This window comes from Danio rerio, chromosome 17 (genome assembly GCF_052040795.2).
Source record: "Danio rerio strain M-AB ecotype USA chromosome 17, GRCz13ab, whole genome shotgun sequence".
Classification (NCBI taxonomy): Eukaryota; Metazoa; Chordata; class Actinopteri; order Cypriniformes; family Danionidae; genus Danio; species Danio rerio.
In genome coordinates, this window is record NC_141037.1 from 48,856,796 (window position 1) to 48,877,500 (window position 20,705).

The following is a 20,705-nucleotide window of genomic DNA, read 5'->3' on the forward strand; positions in this document are numbered from 1 at the left end:
CCATGATCTGTGGTAACCCTGTGTTTATTAAAAAATGTTTCCCATCTGAGTCATGCAGTCACAGCAAGCTGTCTGTATGACAATATAAGATGTATCTGAGAATCTTTGAACTTGTCTGTTGTATCTTAGATCGGCCGATCGACGGAGGGCCCGATTGACTTTGTGGTGACTGACACTGTGTCAGGGGGAGGAGAGAGTGAGGAGACACCCATCACTCAAAGCACCATCTCCCGCTTCGCCTGCCGGGTGGTGTGTGAGCGTAACCCACCCTACACCGCACGAATCTTCGCTGCAGGCTTCGATTCTTCCAAGAATATATTTCTCGGAGTAAGTGCGGTTTTTATGCCTGGTCCTGAAATGGAATTGTCTGAGATGCATTACTAGATACTTTATCAAGCTATTATTTATAAATATATACTGCTGTCTGGGGAGTAATATACGTGTGCATGAGCTGTCTGGGGAAGTATCCACTTCTGCTGATCCTGTGGAACTGATCTAAACTTACCTGGTAAATATAGGTGTGTCTGGCTAACTGGAATGACTCGCCCATGTGTACCTAAAAACAAAGTGCGGTGCACATATTTTTGTTTATGTACAGTAATTAAATCTCTCTGCAGGAAAAAGCAGCCAAATGGAAGAATCCAGATGGTCACATGGACGGTTTGACTACCAATGGGGTGCTAGTCATGCACCCGCGGGGCGGGTTCACAGAGGAATCCAAGCCTGGTGTGTGGAGGGAGATATCAGTGTGTGGAGATGTTTACACACTGAGAGAAACACGCTCTGCTCAAACTCGAGGAAAATTGGTTAGTATGTGAGCGGTGTCTGTTCAGTGTAGTTTACCGCCTGTTTTCTCCAAGTAGGACATGTTCCTGGATTAACATCTATGTTGATCCTGGAACAACATTCGAATCAGCCAATCAGAATTAAGGGATACATTTACAGTTTAAGTTTAAGCTTGCGGTTTGGTTTTTGCACTTCTGCTTGATTGTTATACAACTATTATTCCGCTCAGATTTTGGGAATCATTTAGAATTATGGTCGGGTTTAGGAGTAAGGACTAAGTATGGATAACATTTTTGATCAAAAATGATGTTCCAGGATCAACATAGATGTAAATCCAGGATCTCGTCGTACTTGGCAAAATCAGAGAAAGGTCTGGCTGCAGACTTGGTGCAGATGCAACCTGAGCTGCATCCAATGCTTTTTAATGTGCTCGCCTAACCCCTAACCCTACTCCCTTACAGTGATGTCACTAGCTCCATTTAGTGCATTGTTTCTCACATTGCATCTCTGAGCGATGCAGTCTCAGCTTGCATCATAAAGGCTGCGTCCAGATACTATTGCAAAATCATGACATGCATAGTTCACAGTGCGCTACATTTACGCAGACTCAAATACATATGTAGTTAGATTGATGGTTCAATCAGATTAAAAAAAATCTTCATGTAAACACCTTAACTAGTCAGACTGAGCTTGATCTGAATGACATTTTGATCCGAATGGAGAGGGTGGTTAATTTTTTTTTTTACTGACCCAATTCAACAACAAAAAATGACTGTGTCAATGCTTGAATCTGACTACTTTTGAGGGCAGTGCGATATTGACATGCATTAGCCTTCGCATAATTTGATAAATGTCTCCTCTTCAGAAATATGATAGTGTGGAGTCTGAAGGCCAAATGGTTGACTGCCCAGAAAAATTGCAATGAGTGTATTATTATTCTTATTATTATAAAGCATGTGAAACCACTGCCTGTATATTTGCATTAGACTTCGTAATGAAACATTCTGATTTAGAATGCGCTGTAATAATAATGTTTAAAGTAGCTCTATAATTAAAACAAAACAAAACATACAAATTGTATTATTTCTAATATCGTAGTATATTTTATTAAGGATACTGTTATCAGTATTGCATTGTCAACTAAATTTAACGAAAGGCAAGTCTATTAAACTAGTTTCTTTTGTCGTTTTATAATGTGCATAAACTAACAAACAAACACCTGTAGTTGGAATGTACTTTCAAAATTTAAAACTAGTATTTTGATTTTCAGATACAATAGCCTGCCTAAATATAAATAAAACTATATACTTTATTTACATTGTGCCAAAGTTTTCATTGGAATGAATGCATGTAAAATGAACATAAACAGAATTTTGAATTAAATACAATGTTTAGAGTACATATAAACAAATGTGAAATCAGATTCAGTTCATTCAGTTTGATGTAAATTAGTGCATGTAAACATAACTAATTTCTCAGTCAGTCATCGGTTTGCTCACTGCTATTTTACAGTGGTAAAATGTCCTAATTCACAGCTGCAGAAACTGTCTAGACAAAATCATCTGAAACTTTTATTAGGATCCGGGGTCTAATCCATGTGCAGGGAGTTCTCATTCAGGTTGTGGGATGCTACTTGTTGTATCAGTGAAGATTCGGGTAGTTTAGAGTGTACTAGTTCAAATCATGGTAAGGAAGATCCCTAAAATGAAGATTAAAGATGTTCCTCCTAACCTCATGTCTGGAATATAGTGCTCTAGTCTGCAAGTTCTTTCACATGATATCTTGCTCAAATAAGGGGCTTTGTTTTGCTCTGTTTAGTTTGGAAAGTCATGGTTTTCTTTGTACAGTGCATGATATATTGTGTAGATGTATCATAAGCAGTCAATTGAGCACCTTGTTTGAGTCTCTGAACATCTAGCGCCTTCTGGGGGACAATTGTGGTTCTGCATTCTCACCACACCATCAAATTCAAAACAACTATTTTGCTGATGAACATATTGCTAAAGGTAAACGTCCAAGATGTTTTTACTGATGGTATGCTTTTGTTTATTTGATAAATTAACTGGATTTTAAACATTTTTAAGCAGTAGAGAATACACAAACCCAGAGACTGAAGATCATCAAGCATTAACCTGATCCAATACGTTTTCAGTAATTAATTAACCACACCTGATCTGATCTTTGAGGGCTTGCTGTTATAGATGCGTACTGTATATGGTCTATTCAGTGTCCCCTAATATACCATCGAACAAAAAGAACCCAAATGAACAACATGAAAATTCCAGAAGTTGCCAAACTTTTTTTGCTCTGCATGTAAGTGCAAGATAGAGACATCCTGCAAGTTTCATATCTCAGATCTTCAAAATTGGACTTGCTCATCAAACAAACATCTGATTCCACAGCTGAACTCCTCAGCTCATTAGTAGAGACTTGAAATAAGCTTAAGACGAGAGACGCTCAGACTGTGCAGTGCTGTAGCACTCCAAGAATGTGTTTTGGAAGAGCAGAGATAAACATGTATTAGCCTTGCATCATCGTTTATTTCTTAAGTCTGTGGAAACATGCAGCTGTAAGGCTGAAAGGGATGGAAAAATGGAAACTCAATGGAAAAACAAATTGGAAGAGTTCAAAGGTCAAAGCGGACATTAGAATTAGTAATAAAAGAAAAGGTAACTAACAAAATAGTTTATTAGCTCTGTGACTTGTTGGCTTGGTAAAGCTGATGAACCAAGAGCCGCACGAACCTGTTGCAAGTGTTAACAAGTGTCGAGTCCCGTGAAAGGGGTCCAGACGGAAAGTTTTGTTTTGTGTTTACCTTATAATTAAAGTTGTTGCACGTCTGCAAGTTCCAACTCAAAATAAGCGAGTTTTAGAAACTTGTACATTTAAGGTATCGTTCAGTAAAAACAAAACGCCATCAAAGAAACTTGACAACGAGAAACAAAACCTCACTGCTAGCTAGCGTGTTGGAAGTGTTCTTGCAGAGCAACACAAACTACATGCAGAAGTATAAATGCACGGCAATGCACAAAGAATGCGTCATGGGTCACGCTGATCACTCAACACAAGTATGAACCAGGCTTAATGCTGTGTTTACACCAGACGCGGAACATTTGCGCTATTTACATTTAAATAGACGCGTGGACATTTTGAGTTTACTCCCTTCATTCCTGCATCAAATTCACTTCACAATAGTTTAATGAACTGTTGTCTGTTGTCGGCAAGAGGATTTCCCCTTTGTTCACGTCCCAACAAGAAAAAGGTCCTGATTAGTTAATGCATGGCGAATGTCCGCTGAAGTTCAGATTTTCCAACTCGAGCGATTTGCACAAAGCGGCGTGAGTTGAGTGTTTTGCGCGTGTATCATGCTGCTGGATGTCTATAGGCTAAATTATACTTCTGTGTTGAGAGAACTCTGTAACCCACAGTGCATGTAGAAGTGTATTTACAGTATACTTCTGCATTCTGTTAGTGTTTATCTGACAATAACACTTGTAGCAGGTTCCTCTGTCTTGAATATTTTTTTTGCGGATGTTTTGAGTTGATACTGGAAATGGAAGAAATTGGCAGGAATCTGCAAACATACAACAATTTTAATCATGGAATCCGCAACAAAAAAAATCCATCTGACGCTCCACCATGGGACTTGACACTCTCCTGTAACATTCAGACCAATCACAGCTCTTGTTTTTTTGCTACTACATGTGGTTAAATTTTTTTGAGAGATGCGTGTCCGGCTAGGGTGAAGGGTATTTGACTGTGCAAAGGCACAGCCAGACCTGCTGTGCACTTTTAACGCAGAAGTATAAACCAAACTTAAATACTCTACGACAGGGACCCTCAAATCTGGCCCATGAGATCCACTCTACTCAGAGTTTAGCTCTAATCTGAATTAAACGCACCTAAACCTGCTAATCGATGTCTTCAGGATCTTTAGAAAATCACAGGTAGAGGAGTTTGACCAAACTTGGAGGTAAATTCTGCAGCTCGTTGGCCCTTCAGGCCAAGATTTGAGGAAGCCTGCTGTAGGAGAAGCCTTTTGGAATGTGACTGTATTAATGAGATGTTTGTTTTCTGTTTCTCTCAGGTGGAGAGTGAAAGTAACGTTCTGCAGGACGGCTCTCTGGTTGACCTTTGTGGAGCAACGCTGCTCTGGCGCACCGCTGACGGCCTTTTCCACACCCCCACACAGAAGCACCTGGAGGCCTTGCGGCAGGAGCTGAACGCAGCCCGGCCCCAGTGCCCTGTGGGCCTCAACACACTGGCCTTTCCCAGCATGCAACGCTGCAGTCGTGCCCTGAGCAACGTCCCTGCCCAGGAAGACAAACAGCCCTGGGTCTACCTTGCCTGTGGTCATGTTCATGGCTACCACGACTGGGGCCACCGATCAGAGCGGGAGTCCAATGCCCAAAGAGAGTGCCCCATGTGCAGGGCCGTGGGTCCCTATGTGCCACTCTGGCTCGGATGTGAACCAGCCTTCTACGTAGACACTGGTGCGCCAACACACGTCTTCGTACCTTGTGGCCATGTGTGCTCTGAAAAGTCCACCCGCTATTGGGCAGAGATTCCTTTGCCACATGGCACCCACGCTTTCCACGCTGCCTGTCCTTTCTGTGCTACTCAACTCAACCTGACACAAAAGTGGGCCAAGCTCATCTTTCAGGGGCCTATAGACTGAGAGCGTAGAGGAGGTCATGGGGAACTGGTGGATTGTTGTCTAATTGAAGGGGAAACCAGTATGCTGAAGGACTATTAGTAGGTGTCATTTTTAAGGAGCGACTCAAACCACAAGCTGTGAAGCTGCCCTTGATCTGCTGATGATGGAGAGCAGGTTTCTGTTCAGACAACCGTTGCCTTGGCGTATGACAGGAGGCGTAATTCCATCATCATTTCCTGACCTTTTTGTCTACAGGCCTTCAAGATGTCAGATCACACCAGCATTACCACATCACTCAGGATGTTTAATACAGTTCTCCAGGACACTCCGCTTTAGACCTGAGGTGCTGCATCTGGTTCCTGGTGATTGACTTTCCTGCAAAGTTTTGTTGCTTTAATAATTCTTCCGGTGATTTCCAAAGAACTCCATTATCTGAGCCTAGTGTGTCGGGTTGGAGCCCAAGTTGGAGTCCAAGGAGCAGCAGTGAACATTCATTATTCGTTAAGTAGTTCAGTGTGTGGGGATATTCCCAAAGGTCTGGATCCAATATCCCAAACTCTACTGAGTGCTTCTACAGGAATGGTTGGAGCAGATATTTGGGATCTGCAATACTAAAATGGTTTTCCAAAGATAAAAAGGGCGATTTTAAGTTTTTATGTTATCCTTTATACGAAGAGCTAGCAAGATTAACACTCCTTAATGATTCCACAGGAATGCTGATCAGACACAGTGGAAGCTTCATTTTGAAAATGAATTAGAGGAATTTTTGACATTTTTAGCCTAGTCCTCCTAGTGTTCACCTACTTCAGAGATGTCAAGTGTTTGGAAACTTACGTGTCTTTACATAAAATCTTTAAAGGTATTTTTATTCATACCGGGATAACCGGTAATAAGATTAACAAAGAATGCAGCCAAATATTTTTGGAAATGGCTGTAGAGTTGATAAATAAATGAAGTATTCCTGGTGATGTTTTCCCCTGTCCTAAAAATATTTCGGTACATATATTTTAGCTTCTTTAAATATCACCCATAGATGTTGGTGTACAATTAGAGGAGATCTAAAAAAATAGAGTATTCTGCAATCAAATGTGGATGACGATGATGGACTTTTCTGATATGCAGGAGCTTTTGAGCCTGTGATTCTTTTAATACCCATTTGCATTGGTCAAAAAATCTATTTCCACTTTTTTATAAGCTTGTTATGAGATTAACTTTTATTCCACTATTTTCTTAAAGATTTATACAGAGAAGGTTTCTTATGCCTGAAGACATTTTTACAAGGGTGTCGAGAAGATATTTTAGGCATACTGAAGAGGTATTTTTTTGAACCGCTTGCATTAACAGAGCCTTTTTAACTCACTGAGAAGTATTTTACTACACAAAAGCCCATGTACAGTTTGTTTTAAATCAGATACTAATATATTTATTCAGTTATGTACTTTACCATGCGGTATAGGTGTCTGTATGAATGTATCCGCTTGAACTACATCTGGTCATCACTCTTTTGTAAGGGCATGCTGCATCTGGATACTTAACCAGGCGCTAGTCATGTTTTTTTGTTTAATTCATACACTGTTTCTGGAGAGCCACCTTCCTGCAGATTTCAGTTGCTACCCATATCAAACACACCTGAACCAATTAATTAGGAACTAAACACCACGTGATAATTACAAGCAGGTGTGTTTGATATGGGTTGCAACTGAAATCTGCAGCAAGGTGGCTCTCCAGGAACAGGGTTGGCCACCCCTGCTCTAGGGCAATGGTCTCAAACGCTACAGCTCTGCATAGTTTAGCTCCAACCACCTCCAACTCACACCTGCTTGATAACACCTTGATTAGTTGGATCAGCTGCGTTTAATGAGGGTTGAAGCAAAACTGTGCAAAGCTGCGGCTCTGCAAGAATCAAGCTTGAGACCTGTGCTCAAGGCTTTTGTCTATGTTTGTTTGTTTGTTTGTTTAAAAAAAAAAAAACAAGACTCCCAATGTTATTTTCAGACCCAGAGATGTTAAAGGAACACTGTCATCTTGGATTTCATTTGTAAATAAATTCAATTTATTAGTTTTGATATTCAAGCCGTTTTTGTGGTATACATGCGTTTAGATGGGCGTTTTATTTTATTAAAGTTGTTAAAATTGTCACACCAAATGCAAAATGAACTGGGTTGGGGAGTATATTTACTTGGGCGAAGCTACTGTTTTATTAATGATGCTGGTAAAAGGCTCTCTTCCATGTGGCGTTAAGTTTAAAAATGGCCAAACATGTTTTGAAAATGCCAAAAAAGGAATTTAGGAAAGGGGTTCTTTGTACTTTTTGTCATTTCAAGTTGCAGGGAGCACAATTCATGTGTAAATGATTGTAAATTTCAATTGTGCAAAATTAGGCACAATAAACGTTACACTACAGGACTTCTTAAGTGTTTTGATTTGCAGCTTTGGAACATCAACAATGTTGTGGGAGTTTACTGTGTAAGTTTATTTTTCTATGTGAAAGAGTCGACGTTACTTTGCTGCACACATGCATTACAAGTATCATATTGATCATCTACAATGATGTTTTGATTGTTTAACATGTAAAAGTGCATGTCTTTCTGTTTTTGTTGTTGTTGTTTGTTTGTTTGCAGATTCTAGCAAGGCAGTTAACCCTGTACCATACAGTGGCTGAACAAACTCAGGATTACAGGATTAGTTTTGGGTTGACAAAGGCAAACCAGTGCAGCCAGGCTTTGTTGGTATCAAGACACCCTGATTATCAAATCTGGCTATGATCCAGAGTTCAGGAAGTGCGTGCAGATGTAGGTGCAGCATTAGTAGCAAACAGCCGATAACATGTCTTCAAACAAAGATATTGTCATTGACTTCTTGTCAGAGCATTAGTGCAATTCACAGGCAAAGATAAAGCTTCTGGAAGTGCTTTGAAATGTGCATTTGTTTTTAATGCAATGTTTGTATTTTACAAATGTCACTTTTTGATTTTAAACTCACTGGTTATTGCTTAAATTGCTTATGTCTAATGGATTAAACAATTATAATGCTCCTACTTCTATAATAATAATCCTTAGATGTGGCGTTGTATCATTCCATCATAACAAGTTCATGTCAGCAGCTCCTTTATAAATATATTTACCAGGAAGTTTTTCACAGTATACATAAAAATGCATACAATTTTGAACAAAACAATACAGATATTAATATTATTGAAACTTATAACTTACATTTTGTGGGGTATTTTTTTATTTATTTATTATTATTTTTTTAAAATGTTTGACCTAATCTCAACAGAAATATAAAGATAGGGTATGGTAGTAGTATGGTAATAATATACATACATCACACACACACACACACACACACCAATAGTGTTTAATTTTGACCACTGTTTTGCCAGTGAGGGCATTTGAATTCGAACACAGCAAATGAGAGACGTTTTGAAGTGGGCGGGGCAGAGTCTAGAGAGCAAGCGATTGGTCAGAAGATTCATTAAGAAATGTTTGTTCAAAAATTGTTGATGCATTAGGCAGAAATGACAACCTGCAGGATTAGGATGTTTATACCTTCTAAACGTGAATATTGTCACTGTTTTGGAGGACACTGGCTTGCAGGTATGCTTTATTTTTTTTAAACTGTATATACATTTCATGCCTTTTAAAAGCGCAAAGAATTAAAATAAAAAAATGTATAAAGCAAGATGAAAAGGATCATCCATAAAAGAGAACAGCTAAAAGAATACTGTGTAAATAATTAGGTAACACTTTATAATAACTATGCACTATAAATCATTTATTAAGCGTTAGCAAATAGTGAATTCATTAAAGCATTAACTCTACATTAATAGATGTTAGTCATCAGTTTATAAATGCAGATGCTTTATTCTTGACTTATAAGCGCATTTTTAATGTGTGTAATAATTGTTCTTTCATATTTTGTTATTGATTCATTTTTCATGACTATATGAAGTATTGCATATTTACAAATCAGTTGTATTTTTAGACAAGTTTTTTTTTAAGATTATGCAAAATGAGTTCGTAAATGATTAATAAACTATTTAAATCAACATTTGTTGATTATTATTCAGGCATATATTGGTTAATTAGTATGTTAATAAATACTTAAACTAACAGTTTTGTTACCTAATCTAATGTGAGGACAATATGCCTTATAAATCCCTTATAAATGACAATGAAAGGCTCAGTATCAAATGAACAATAATATTTGCAATCTTATCTAAAAAATAAAATTACTGTGTAGTTTAAACATGGCTAAATAACAGGAGTGTTAAAATATAACATAAAACTGGATTAAACAACAACAATATAATTAACAATATAATATGATACAACATTTTAATGTTATTTAGCTATCTTTAAAGTGCTCAGTCATTTTATTTCACACAAGGCTGCAAATAATTATCTTTCATTTGATATAGGTGCATATGTGTATCTTCAAGTGAATAAAAATTAATAAAGTCATTTATTTTCTTTTTTCCTGTTTAACTGAGCCTTTGGTCATTTATAAAGCAAAAATAGTCCTCACTTTAGATTAGATCACAAAACTGGATAAAGTTGAGTTAAAGTATTTATTAACTTAATAATAATAAGAATTATAAATGTTAATTTGAATAGTTTATTAATCATTTACTTGCGCATTCTGAATGATCCTAAAAACTAGAACCTTCTCTCTAATTACTGCTTTCTAATTAATGCAATACTTCATTTAGTGAAGAAAACATAATTATTATTATTTTTTTCCGGCAGTTAGCTCTCTGCAACTCTCTTATGGTCGCCCACTAAAGCTAAGCAGGGCTGCACCCTGCAGTACCTGGATGGGAGACCACATGGGAAAGCTAGGTTGATGCCGGAAGTGGTGTTAGAGGGGCCAGCAGGGAGCCCAACCTGCGGTCTGTGTGGGTCCTAATACCCACAATATAGTGAAGGGGACGCTATACTGATCAGTGAGCGCCGTCTTTCGGATAAGACATTGAACCGAGGTCCTGACTGGCCTTTGTCCATCATGGCCTCCTAACCCTCCCCATATCATAATTGGCTTCATTACTCTGTCTCCTTTCCACCAATCAGCTGGTGTGCTGTGTACGGTCTGGCGCAAAATGGCTGCCGTCACGTCATCCAGGTGGATGCTGCACACTGGTGGTGGATGAGGAGATTCCCCCCTATGTGTAAAGCGCTTTGAGTGCCTAGAAAAGCGCTATATAAATGTAAGAAATTATTATTATTATTATGAAATACAATCATTAATCACATTATACATCCGCTTATACATTGAGAATAGAGCATTTGTATCTGCAGTTATAAACTACTAACATCTGAGAGTTAATGCTTAACTGATAATGAATTCACTATTTGCTAATGCTCAATAAATTATTTATAGCGTGTAGTCAGTACAAATTGTTACTACTTGGTTTATTTTCCCAGAGATGTGTTGCGGCTGGAAGGGCATCTGCTGCACAAAGACTTGCTGGATAAGTTGGCAGTTCATTCCGCTGTGGCGACCCCAGATTATTAAAGAGAATAAGCCGACAAGAAAATGAATGAATGAACTTAGGTTATGAATTATTGACCCTCGTGTCTTCTGATCTCTTGAGACCTTCGTTTATCTTCAAAACACAAAAGAAGATATTTTCAATTAAATCAGAGAGCTCCCTTATCCTCCATATAGACAGCTACAGGCCTGAGACCCTCATAGTTTAGAAAATGAACCAATAACATTGTCAAAACATTTACGTGACTTCAGTGGTTTAACTGTGATCACACAAAGCTCCAGGAACACATTCATGCGGCAAAAAACTATTTTGTTTGTCTTTTTCGTCGCTCATATTTCTACTCATATTTCCCGTAGTAAATGCGTACCCTGTTCACCCATTTCTTATGCATCAGATCAATTATTTGTACAGTTTTTTTTTTTTTATATTTAAAAAAGTATTATTTTATTATTTTTCTAAAGTATTCTTGGAATTTCTAACACAATCTTACGACAAGTCGTAACTTTTTGATTGAGTGGCTGATTTGTATGAATTCGTACAATCTTATTTGTATGATTTAGTATGATTTGCTCATCCCAAATTGATGGTCAAGTTTAGGGGTGGAATTGGGTGCCACTTCTCCTTTTTAAAATGGTACGTTCTTGTATGACTGAACTATGCGAATTAGTCTAAACTGACAAATGTAAAATACTTACATGAGATCAGGCTTGAATTTATTCTTACAGGTAAACCACTAAAATCACATAAATGTTTTGACAATATTTTTAGTATTTTTTGGTCTTTGAAAGTCTTGGGATTGTCACTATGCGTGAAGGCTAAGAGAGCTCCGGGATTTCATCTAAAATATCTTCATTTGTGTTCAGAAGATGAACAAAGGTCTTGGGATTGAAACGACAGAGTGAGTAACCCTAATAACATACATTTTTATTTTTGATTGAACAAATCCTTTGAATTGCGGATGTGTATAAAAATAGACCGAAAATTTAAATAAAATTAAACGCAATGGTTATTGCTAAAATTGCTTATGTCGAATGGATTACACATAATTATAATGCTCCTACTTCTATAATAATAATCCTTAGATGTGGCGTTGTATCATTTCATGATTACAAGTTCATGTCAGCAGCTCCTTTATAAATATATTTACCAGGAAGTTTTTCACAGTAAAAATACATAAAAATGAGTATTATGTATCAAAATCAAAAGATTTTGATTCTACAATAAAATTTTTTTTAGACATTTAATATATAATATAAATATGGGTGTCTAGTTAAATACAAGAATACAATACAGATAATAATATTAATGAAACATAACTCATTTTGGCATTGTATTGGGAAAAAAGCTTCTGCAGCTCTCAAAACATCAGAGTTTTGTGTAAGCTTTTAGAGCAGAGAACTGTTTTTCATATGTTCGAGCGTGAATAAAGCTGAGTTAAGCTGACTGCCAACATCACAGAAGAAAATCACACAAGACAAAGACAAATGAACGCTGATATTATTTTCCTTTTTAGCTTGTAAAGATAATTTTAGGCTACTGTTCTTTTTCATGCTTTAACCACAGCAATATTAAAATGTTTAGATCCGTCATCAAAGTTATAGGACAGTGCTTGCTAATGAATGCTAAATCCATTACACTGATTTCAGGCCTGTACAGAGCGTCTGTGTGCTTCCTCCTACTCCCCAGTTGCTCTTCCATTACATCATCAATCCCATTATATGAAGTTCATTTCAGAATGAACTTTTTGAAGATAATGCTTAAAAGACTGGCTGCCAAAATACAAAAATCATCAACACAGATCTGATGCTGCGAGATATATAACCAATCTGAAAGATTATTTAAATTACGATCATTAAACACGATTAAAAATGCTTACAACTTCCACTCGTTCACATTTCTTCACTGAAGCCACTTTATGCAATAATCATTCATGAGCGCAAGAGGGCGCTGTTATCAAATCTACTGACGTGGAAATATTTCACAACGCACTGATGACAACTCGTGAGCTAAAGATGACGTGTTAACTTGAATAAATGAATAAAAATGAAGTACTTGTCTTTTTAGTACAATTACTGAAATGAAGCAAACGTTACCAGACAATTGATAAAATTAAATAATGTTAAAAAATTGAATGCCCATTCAACAACAACAAAAAAACAATTGTATTAATTGCATACTGGCATCATGGTGACGTAGTGGGTAGCACAATCGCCTCACAGCAAGAAGGTCGCTGTTTGCATTTCTTTGTGGAGTTTGCATGTTCTCCCTTTGTTCGCGTGTGTTTCCTGCTCCGGTTTCTTCCACAGTCCAAAGACATGAGGTATATGTGAATTGGGTAATTCACATATAGCTCACATTGGTTAATTGTCTGTAGTGTGAATGGGTGTGTATGGATGTTTCCTGGTGATGGATTGCAGCTGGAAGGGGATCTGCTGCGTAAAACATATGCTGGATAAGTTGGTGGTTCATTCCGCTGTGGCAACTCCCTGATTAATAAAGAGACTAAGCTGAAAAGAAAAATGAATGAATAAATGTGTAGTATAGTCAATCGTATTAATTCATAAATTCTTCTTCAGCTTAGTCCCTTATTTATCAGTGGACGCCACAGCGGAATGAACCGCGAAAATTGTATTATAATATTTGTATATATAAAAGTATTTACAGCTATAATGAACGTTAGCATACTGTAGTTTTTAACATCTGATAATTTAGTAAAACAACTAACACACACTACAGTATTTACTAGACAGTAAAGTGTGTATTGTAGTAGAAAAGTACATTCTTGGGCTATTTGTACACAAAGAGCACGGACACATTATTTAAGCTACCCCTGAAAACTTTTTGGTTGATTTTGGATTTTTATACACAACCTAATTAGTATTAAAATTAAGTAATTTAAAATAAAAGTTAGGCTACTTGTAAAATGTTTCTTTTTTTTTTTAACAACAGTTGGTCAATAGATAAAGTTGACGTCATATTGTGGGTTTTCTTAAAACTTTTGATGGGTTTTTTCCACAATTTATGCTGACATAGCAGTCAAAATAGGTCAAATGAGAGTATAGTGTCAAAAATTCAGGGGGGTGGGGATGGAGGGTAGTTATTTTTCTAACCACCCCTGGCTACGGGCCTGCACAGAGATGCTTGAAAATCCCCTTCCAGAACCTGTTCATTCACTGTTCCTCACTGGTGTAATGATCTTCACTTGATACAAATTGATACAATTGATACAAACTGCTGAATCCCTAACATTCAAAATGTACCTTAAAACTTCTAATAAAAAAAAAGAACTATTTTCTTCATTCCGCCCTACTATAGCTTGTATTTTTCTATTAGAAACATTGTATTAGTAGCACTCAATATAAATATTTTCTCTTTAAAATGATTCTCTTGGTGTCTTCCTATTGTAAGTCTGCCATATGACTAAACGTAAAAGTAATTAAAATGGAGAAAGATTTTGAAAGGGTAGCATTATAACAGAAGCCTAAAATGTATTTAGCATAATAAAACAGCTCTGCTAAACCGAAAAGTTGGACTGTGTCATAATAAAGGCTTGACTGTTTTTGTGCTGAGTCGCTCGTCTCTCATCAGTAATTGTTTCAACATTCAACAACTTTCAACTTTACTCTATTGATACTACCATGATAATAAGAGTTGAATACTTTAACTTATCCATCAACATGATTTCTCCAGGAGTCCTGTAGGACTGTGTTTCTCAGCCACGTTCCTGGAGGACCACCAACAAAGCATGTTTTGGATGTTTTCTTTGTCTGTCACACCCATTGCAGGCCTTACAGTCTGCTAATGATCAGAATCAGGTGTGCTGGATAAGGAGACATGGAAAATGCACAGAGCAGGTGGTCCTCCAGGAACGTGGTTGAGAAACACTGCTGTAGGATGTAATGAAGACCAGAACTCCCATAATTGTACACTCACGTTGACACGACGTTATTAAAATAGGCTTTTGTTTGTCTTGAAAATGCACGCTGCAAGAATTTCATACTGTGCCTTTAAGTGGGAGTGTTATAAATGAACGAGATTTTTAATGTTAAAACTGTTGAAGTCAATGGCTGCTGCTTTATAACTTTTAGTAAATAGACAATTTGCAAGAAACTATACCTTTAAGTAGGCTTGGGGCTGTTTTATTGCTTTTTTAACAAGAACTACACTTTATTAGGTACACCTTACTAGTACCGGGTTGGACATGGCACGTTATCCTGCTGGAAGTGGCCATCAGAAGATGGGTACACTGTGGTCAAAAAGGGATGGACATGGTCAGCAACAATACTCAGGTAGGCTGTGGTGTTGACACAGTGCTCAATTGGTACTTATGTGCCCAAAGTGTGCCAAGAAAATATCCCCCACACCATTAAACTACCACCAGCCTGAACTGTTGATACAAGGCAGGATGGATCCATGCTTTCATGTTTTTGATGCTCAATTCTGACCCTACCATCCAAATGTGCAGCAGAAATCGAGACTCATCAGACCAGGCAATATTTTCCAATCTTCAGTTGTCCAATTTTGCTAAGCCTGTGTCAATTGTAGCCTCAGTTTCCTGCTCTTAGCTGACAAGAGTGGCGCCTGGTGTGGTCTTCTGCTGCTGTAGCCCTTCTGCCTCAAGGTTCGAAGGGTTGTGTGTTCAGAGATGCTCTTCTGCTTACCTCGATTGTAACAAGTAATTATTTGAGCTACTGTTGCCATCATTTTCATTCAGTTTAGGCCCTTATTGATCAGGGGTTACCACTTCAAAAAGGTTAAAGTGACATTTAAAGGCTTAACTAGGTTAATTAGGTTAACTCGGCAGGTTAGGGTAATTAGGCAATTTATTGTATACTGATGGTTTGTTCTGTAGACTATTGAAAAAAATTGCTTTAAGGGGCTAATAATTTTAACCTTAAAATGGCTTTTAAAAAATGTTAATCTGCTTTTATTCTAGCTGAAATAAAACAAATAAGACTTTCTCCAGAAGAAAAAAATATTATCAGATATACTGTGGAAATTTCCTTGCTCTGTCAAACATAATTTGTGAAATATTTAAAAAAGAAAAACAACGTTAAAGGAGGGCTTATAATTCTGACTTCAACTGTATATTAACTGTTTTTCTAGTTCAAGACTTCTAGAAATCACATTTATATTAATTATAATCTCACCATAAAGAAAGGTTTGCTTTTTGTAAACATGCATTCGTGAATGTAAAATAAATTTGATAATAAAACAAGCATCTTTTCAAGAGCGATCCTTAACATAGCACAAAAATCACAGGTTAGCAAGATAAGGAAAATGTTTATGAAGTATTAAGAGCACTGTAAACTTCCACATTTTTCCAAAAATGTTGAATATATTGGCAGGAGCAAAATAAATGTAAAACTGTTTTAGTAAAGCATTCACAAAAGCAGCAATTTAACTTAATTAACTTAAATTAAATGAACTTAATTTAATTCAATATCCATATTCATTTTAATTCCATTGTTTGCAGGGTAAACTATGAATTCATTTGGGGCTGGATAGGTGACCTCCTCCTTGCTAATCTAAAAATAAATGTAAAGATCCCATTTTAAAATTAATATAATTACAAAAAATGGAAAAATAAACACTGTTTTTTTAACTCTATACATTTACTCAATGGCTCATCTGCAGCTGTGCGTGTTTCCGGTTTCCAACTCGCTGTGCATTTGAATTCCACCAAAATGTGAAAGTGCTTAGAATAATGGCAGCCGCATTATCCATCAAACACTGATGACATATTCGTCCCTTTTATATGCGCTCTCTCTGCAAATAAGGGCATATAAAAGGATTTAGATTTTGAGCATGCCATTTAGCTGCTTTGAAAGGGAAGATCAGTGGGATGCCATGACTGCTAATTAACATTTCCTCCTGTAGATGCAGTGGAGATGGGATGTGTCTCGGTCCCACTCTACGCTGCCTTTCCAAATGACAGTCATCGTAGTAAAGGTGACAGAAAGCTCGTTTGGAAATCTCGGCTTGGCTTGCCCTCATTTAAGAGGGTTTATTAAAAATGACATAATGTCTGCATTTGTGATGAAGCTTACGGCTTGTCTTTTGCGACTCCTGTGCCATGTTATTTTGTAACGAGCTGAATTCTAAAGTGTGATGTAATATATGTCTCACTATAATGCCGGGTCGCAACCACAACAATGTTTTTAGGGGGTTTTCACCTCTTATTTGGATAGGACAGTGGAGATTTCAGATAGGAAAGCATTGGGAGCAGAGAGATGGAATTCATCTAGAGTCAGGACTCGAAATTGGGTCACCGTGAGCACTTAACCACTAGGCTATTGGTACTGACGACCACAACAATTTATTATTAGAATGACAAAAAGCTTTGAAGGTGCTGTATGTATGTTTCTGACTCTTCTAAAGCAAAAAAATACCAGTGATAAGCAATTTGGCTGTTTGCACCAGACGAAATACGACAGAAATTTAAACAAAGCCATTCAGAAGCACAGAATATGCACCCATTCACGAAATTGTAAGGTTTATTGTTTAAATAATACATATTAAACCTCTGTAACATTATTAAATGTTAATAATGTTCAATAAAAAAAGTTCTATAGCGTGCCTTAGCTTTTATTTAGGACACGGTTTAAATCAGCCTTCATGGTTTCCGCTACATTCCTTCTTCCATGGTGGGACGCCATGCCAAAATTCATCCCGCCACGGCTACATTACAGCTTCTTGTTAAAAACAATTTTTTTTTTTTACCAGCGGGAAATAATCGCACCAAGACGTTTCTGTAACTGCATTGTGCTGCGCGTCATTTGTTTAACCCTTTAAGGTTATGTGCTGACTGACTGGCTGGCTTACTGACAGGTGTGTTATACGTGAGGCCAGCAAACATGACGTATAGCCATTTCACTTTACTTCAGGACGCATTAATATCGCTCTGTAGGTCTATTAGAGACATTCATAAATATTCCCTAGCAAATCTAATAATGTTGGACACATACTCGTTACATAAACGCACTAAATCGCACTTCACCAGCGTTTATTTGAGAGCGCACAAGAAGATCTGCATGCTCTTGAAGCGGCTTATATTTAAGGAGCATGCAAGAAGTTTTGTGCACAAGCAGAGGATAGCACAGGTAGTTGGTAGACCTGTGTAAAAAAAGGCCTGCCACCACAGCAGGAAAAAATCCTAGAGGAAACACTGGCCTTGTTGGACATCAATCTGGCAACCTGTGCTTGCATTTGTTTTGATCCAGGAATGCACTACCTAGTTCAACCACTGGTTGTCAAACTTACATACTGTACCTTTAAAGGTATAGTCTGCCCAAGAATGAAAATTCTGTTGAGAACAAAAGAAGATATACACTCAAAAAATGACTTACTGAGCACAAATTGATTATTTATGTTTGTATTATGTGTCTCATGTTTTTCTCTCTATCACCCCAGTTCACTTCCTTGTTTTTACTGCTGTTCCTGACAGGCTGGTTCACATTCACTTGCAGCAACCAATCCCGACAATGGCTTATGCAAATTGGTTCCTGTGTTACAACTTTGTCCCGGTCCTAGCCGATTAGATCACATTAGCTTCCTATATCTTCTTTGTCTGACTGCAGTTTGTCTTTTTTGAGTTGATTTATTGTTTTTTGTGCTAATTGATTGATCAATTCCGACAGAGCTTATATCCTCATTTTCTTCAGTTTTGTTGTAGATATATTGTTTGTCTTCATCTTTATTTACATTCGGTTGTCATTTTGGTTTAGTCACTGTCTGTTCTTATCTGTGTGTGATCATTCATTCTCTTTCGACAGTGGTTCAGTAGAAAGACTGGTAGGTAAGTAGGTCATGTGACATACATAGGAGTTCAACTGTCTAGAGCAGTAGTCACCAAACTTGTTCCTGGAGGGCCGGTGTCCTGCAGATTTTAGCTACAACCCTAATCAAACACACCTGAACAAGCTAATCAAGGTCTACTAGGTATACTTAAAACATCCAGGCAGGTGTGTTGAGGGTAGTTGGTGCTAAACTCTGCAGGGACACCGGCCCTCCAGGAACGAGATTGGTGACCCCTGGTCTAGAGATACACTAGGGACGGGGATGAGAGCCAACCCATGTATTTTTGGTTTAGTGCCAATTCTATTTTTGAACCCTTACTACTCTTGGCCCTTAAAGAAAATAGTGAAGGGGATGGGCTTCAAACTTTACCCTTAAGAAATGGGACAGGACCTGACAGCACCAGCACACATCATTATATGTCATCATGCTCTCTTACTTCATATGAGATGAACGATCACGACTGCTGTAGTTATTCCAGTTTCGTTATTTTTTTGGTATTTATCTTCAGGAAATCACGGAAAGTAACGATATCATGTTATCGTATCAATATAGTTTAGCAATAAGTAATAAGTAACTATACTGTGCAAAAGGTAAATCACAGACACTAGACTTTTCTGACAGGGTATTCGAGTGTCATTGAGTGACAGAATGTTGTGGGACTACTATACAGGAGTTATTATTATAGATTATAGATAGCGAAACTTAGCGTTTTATATTTTATTTTTTAAAAGCATGACAGTAAAACACAAACGTTTTTATGAATGAATTAAAACATGCTTGTTTGTTGTAAAAATTCATAATGACAAAAAATTAAAATCATTTGTGCATCTCCTGACTCTTGTGTGCAGCCATGTTGCTGTTGTAGATGATGTATTCTGTGAAATTTTTCTTACCCTTTGGTTTTGAGTGTGGTCCTGAAAAATCTCCCTTTCAAGAGTTATCTAGCTCTTCCTCTTAGCCCTACGCCTTAAGCAAAGGTCAAGGCCTAAGGGGCAGAATAAGGATTGGGCCTATTTTACATATATATTTTTTGTTTATTAGACTAGATTACAGGGGATTTGACATTAGTAAGACTGTTTATGTTTTGATTGTTTCTTTGCTTTAGTATGTTTTGTTTCTTTTAGCCAGTCTTTCTAAATTCTGTTTTGTTTTGGTTGTTGATTGTGAATAGCTCACTAGCTGCTTCACTAATCACCACCTGTAATAAATCACATTGTTTAAACAACTTATTTAAAATGAATTGAAAAAACACAATTGTTAAGGTTTGTTTGATTTTGTGTTAAATCTACCTAAGTTTGTAAAAACGATTAAGTTAACTTAATTGTTTGTTAACTTAAAAATTAGGAACCCTAATTTTTTTACATGTTCCTTTAAATGCTGCCTAACAGTGATGGATGAGCTAGCCAAATTAAATTAAAGAAGGTGGGGTTTCCTATTCACAGAAGCAGAGCATAAAGCACCAAGAGTTAAACAGAGCGAAGTAAGACTTTTAAGTCAAACATTTAGGGCTCTATTTTGACGGTCCATGTGCAAAACGGAAAGCCCAGGGCGCAAACGCATTCAGGGTGTGTCAGAATCCATATGTGCTAATATGAGGAGGGGAAAATCCACTTTGCGCCATGGCGCATGGTCTAAAAGGGTTGAGTTTATTTTCTTAATGAGTTATAGGTGTGTTTTAAAAATAAACCAATCAGAGTCTCATCTCCCATTCCCTTTAAGAGCCAGCTGCGTCGCGCCATAAGCGCATTTGCCATTTACATGACATAAAGTAAGTTCACTTTCGCTTTTGCTCTAGTGGATAGGGAAACCTTTACGCAATTAGCCTATAAATAATTAATTTAATTTGTTAAGCGTAAAGATTTGTTTCAAAACTATTTTTAAATTCAGTTCTAATTTTCAGCAAACGAATAAATGAACAATAATAACTAAGTGCGTTTAAAAACCTGAGTTATATTCAAATACACCTGC

General features: G+C 37.2%; 1 protein-coding gene and 1 long non-coding RNA gene across 6 annotated transcripts in view; one reads left to right on the forward strand and one right to left on the reverse strand.

Annotated features, from left to right (window-relative positions):
• Nucleotides 1-7,849, forward strand: part of peli2 (pellino E3 ubiquitin protein ligase family member 2) — a 51,586-nt gene extending 43,737 nt beyond the window's left edge. The window contains exons 4-7 of one of the 3 annotated variants that reach the window (XR_015512528.1): nt 130-327; nt 618-806; nt 4,874-7,017; nt 7,160-7,849. Coding sequence is in view for 1 of the 3 variants with exons in the window: in NM_001002616.1 (NP_001002616.1) it covers nt 130-327; nt 618-806; nt 4,874-5,464 (978 nt within the window). In the remaining 2 variants the exon portion in view is untranslated. 3 annotated transcript variants of the gene reach the window in all.
• The window catches only part of LOC141378415 (uncharacterized), a 46,860-nt gene that overhangs the window by 4,533 nt on the left and 21,622 nt on the right, over nt 1-20,705 (reverse strand). The window lies entirely within an intron of this gene.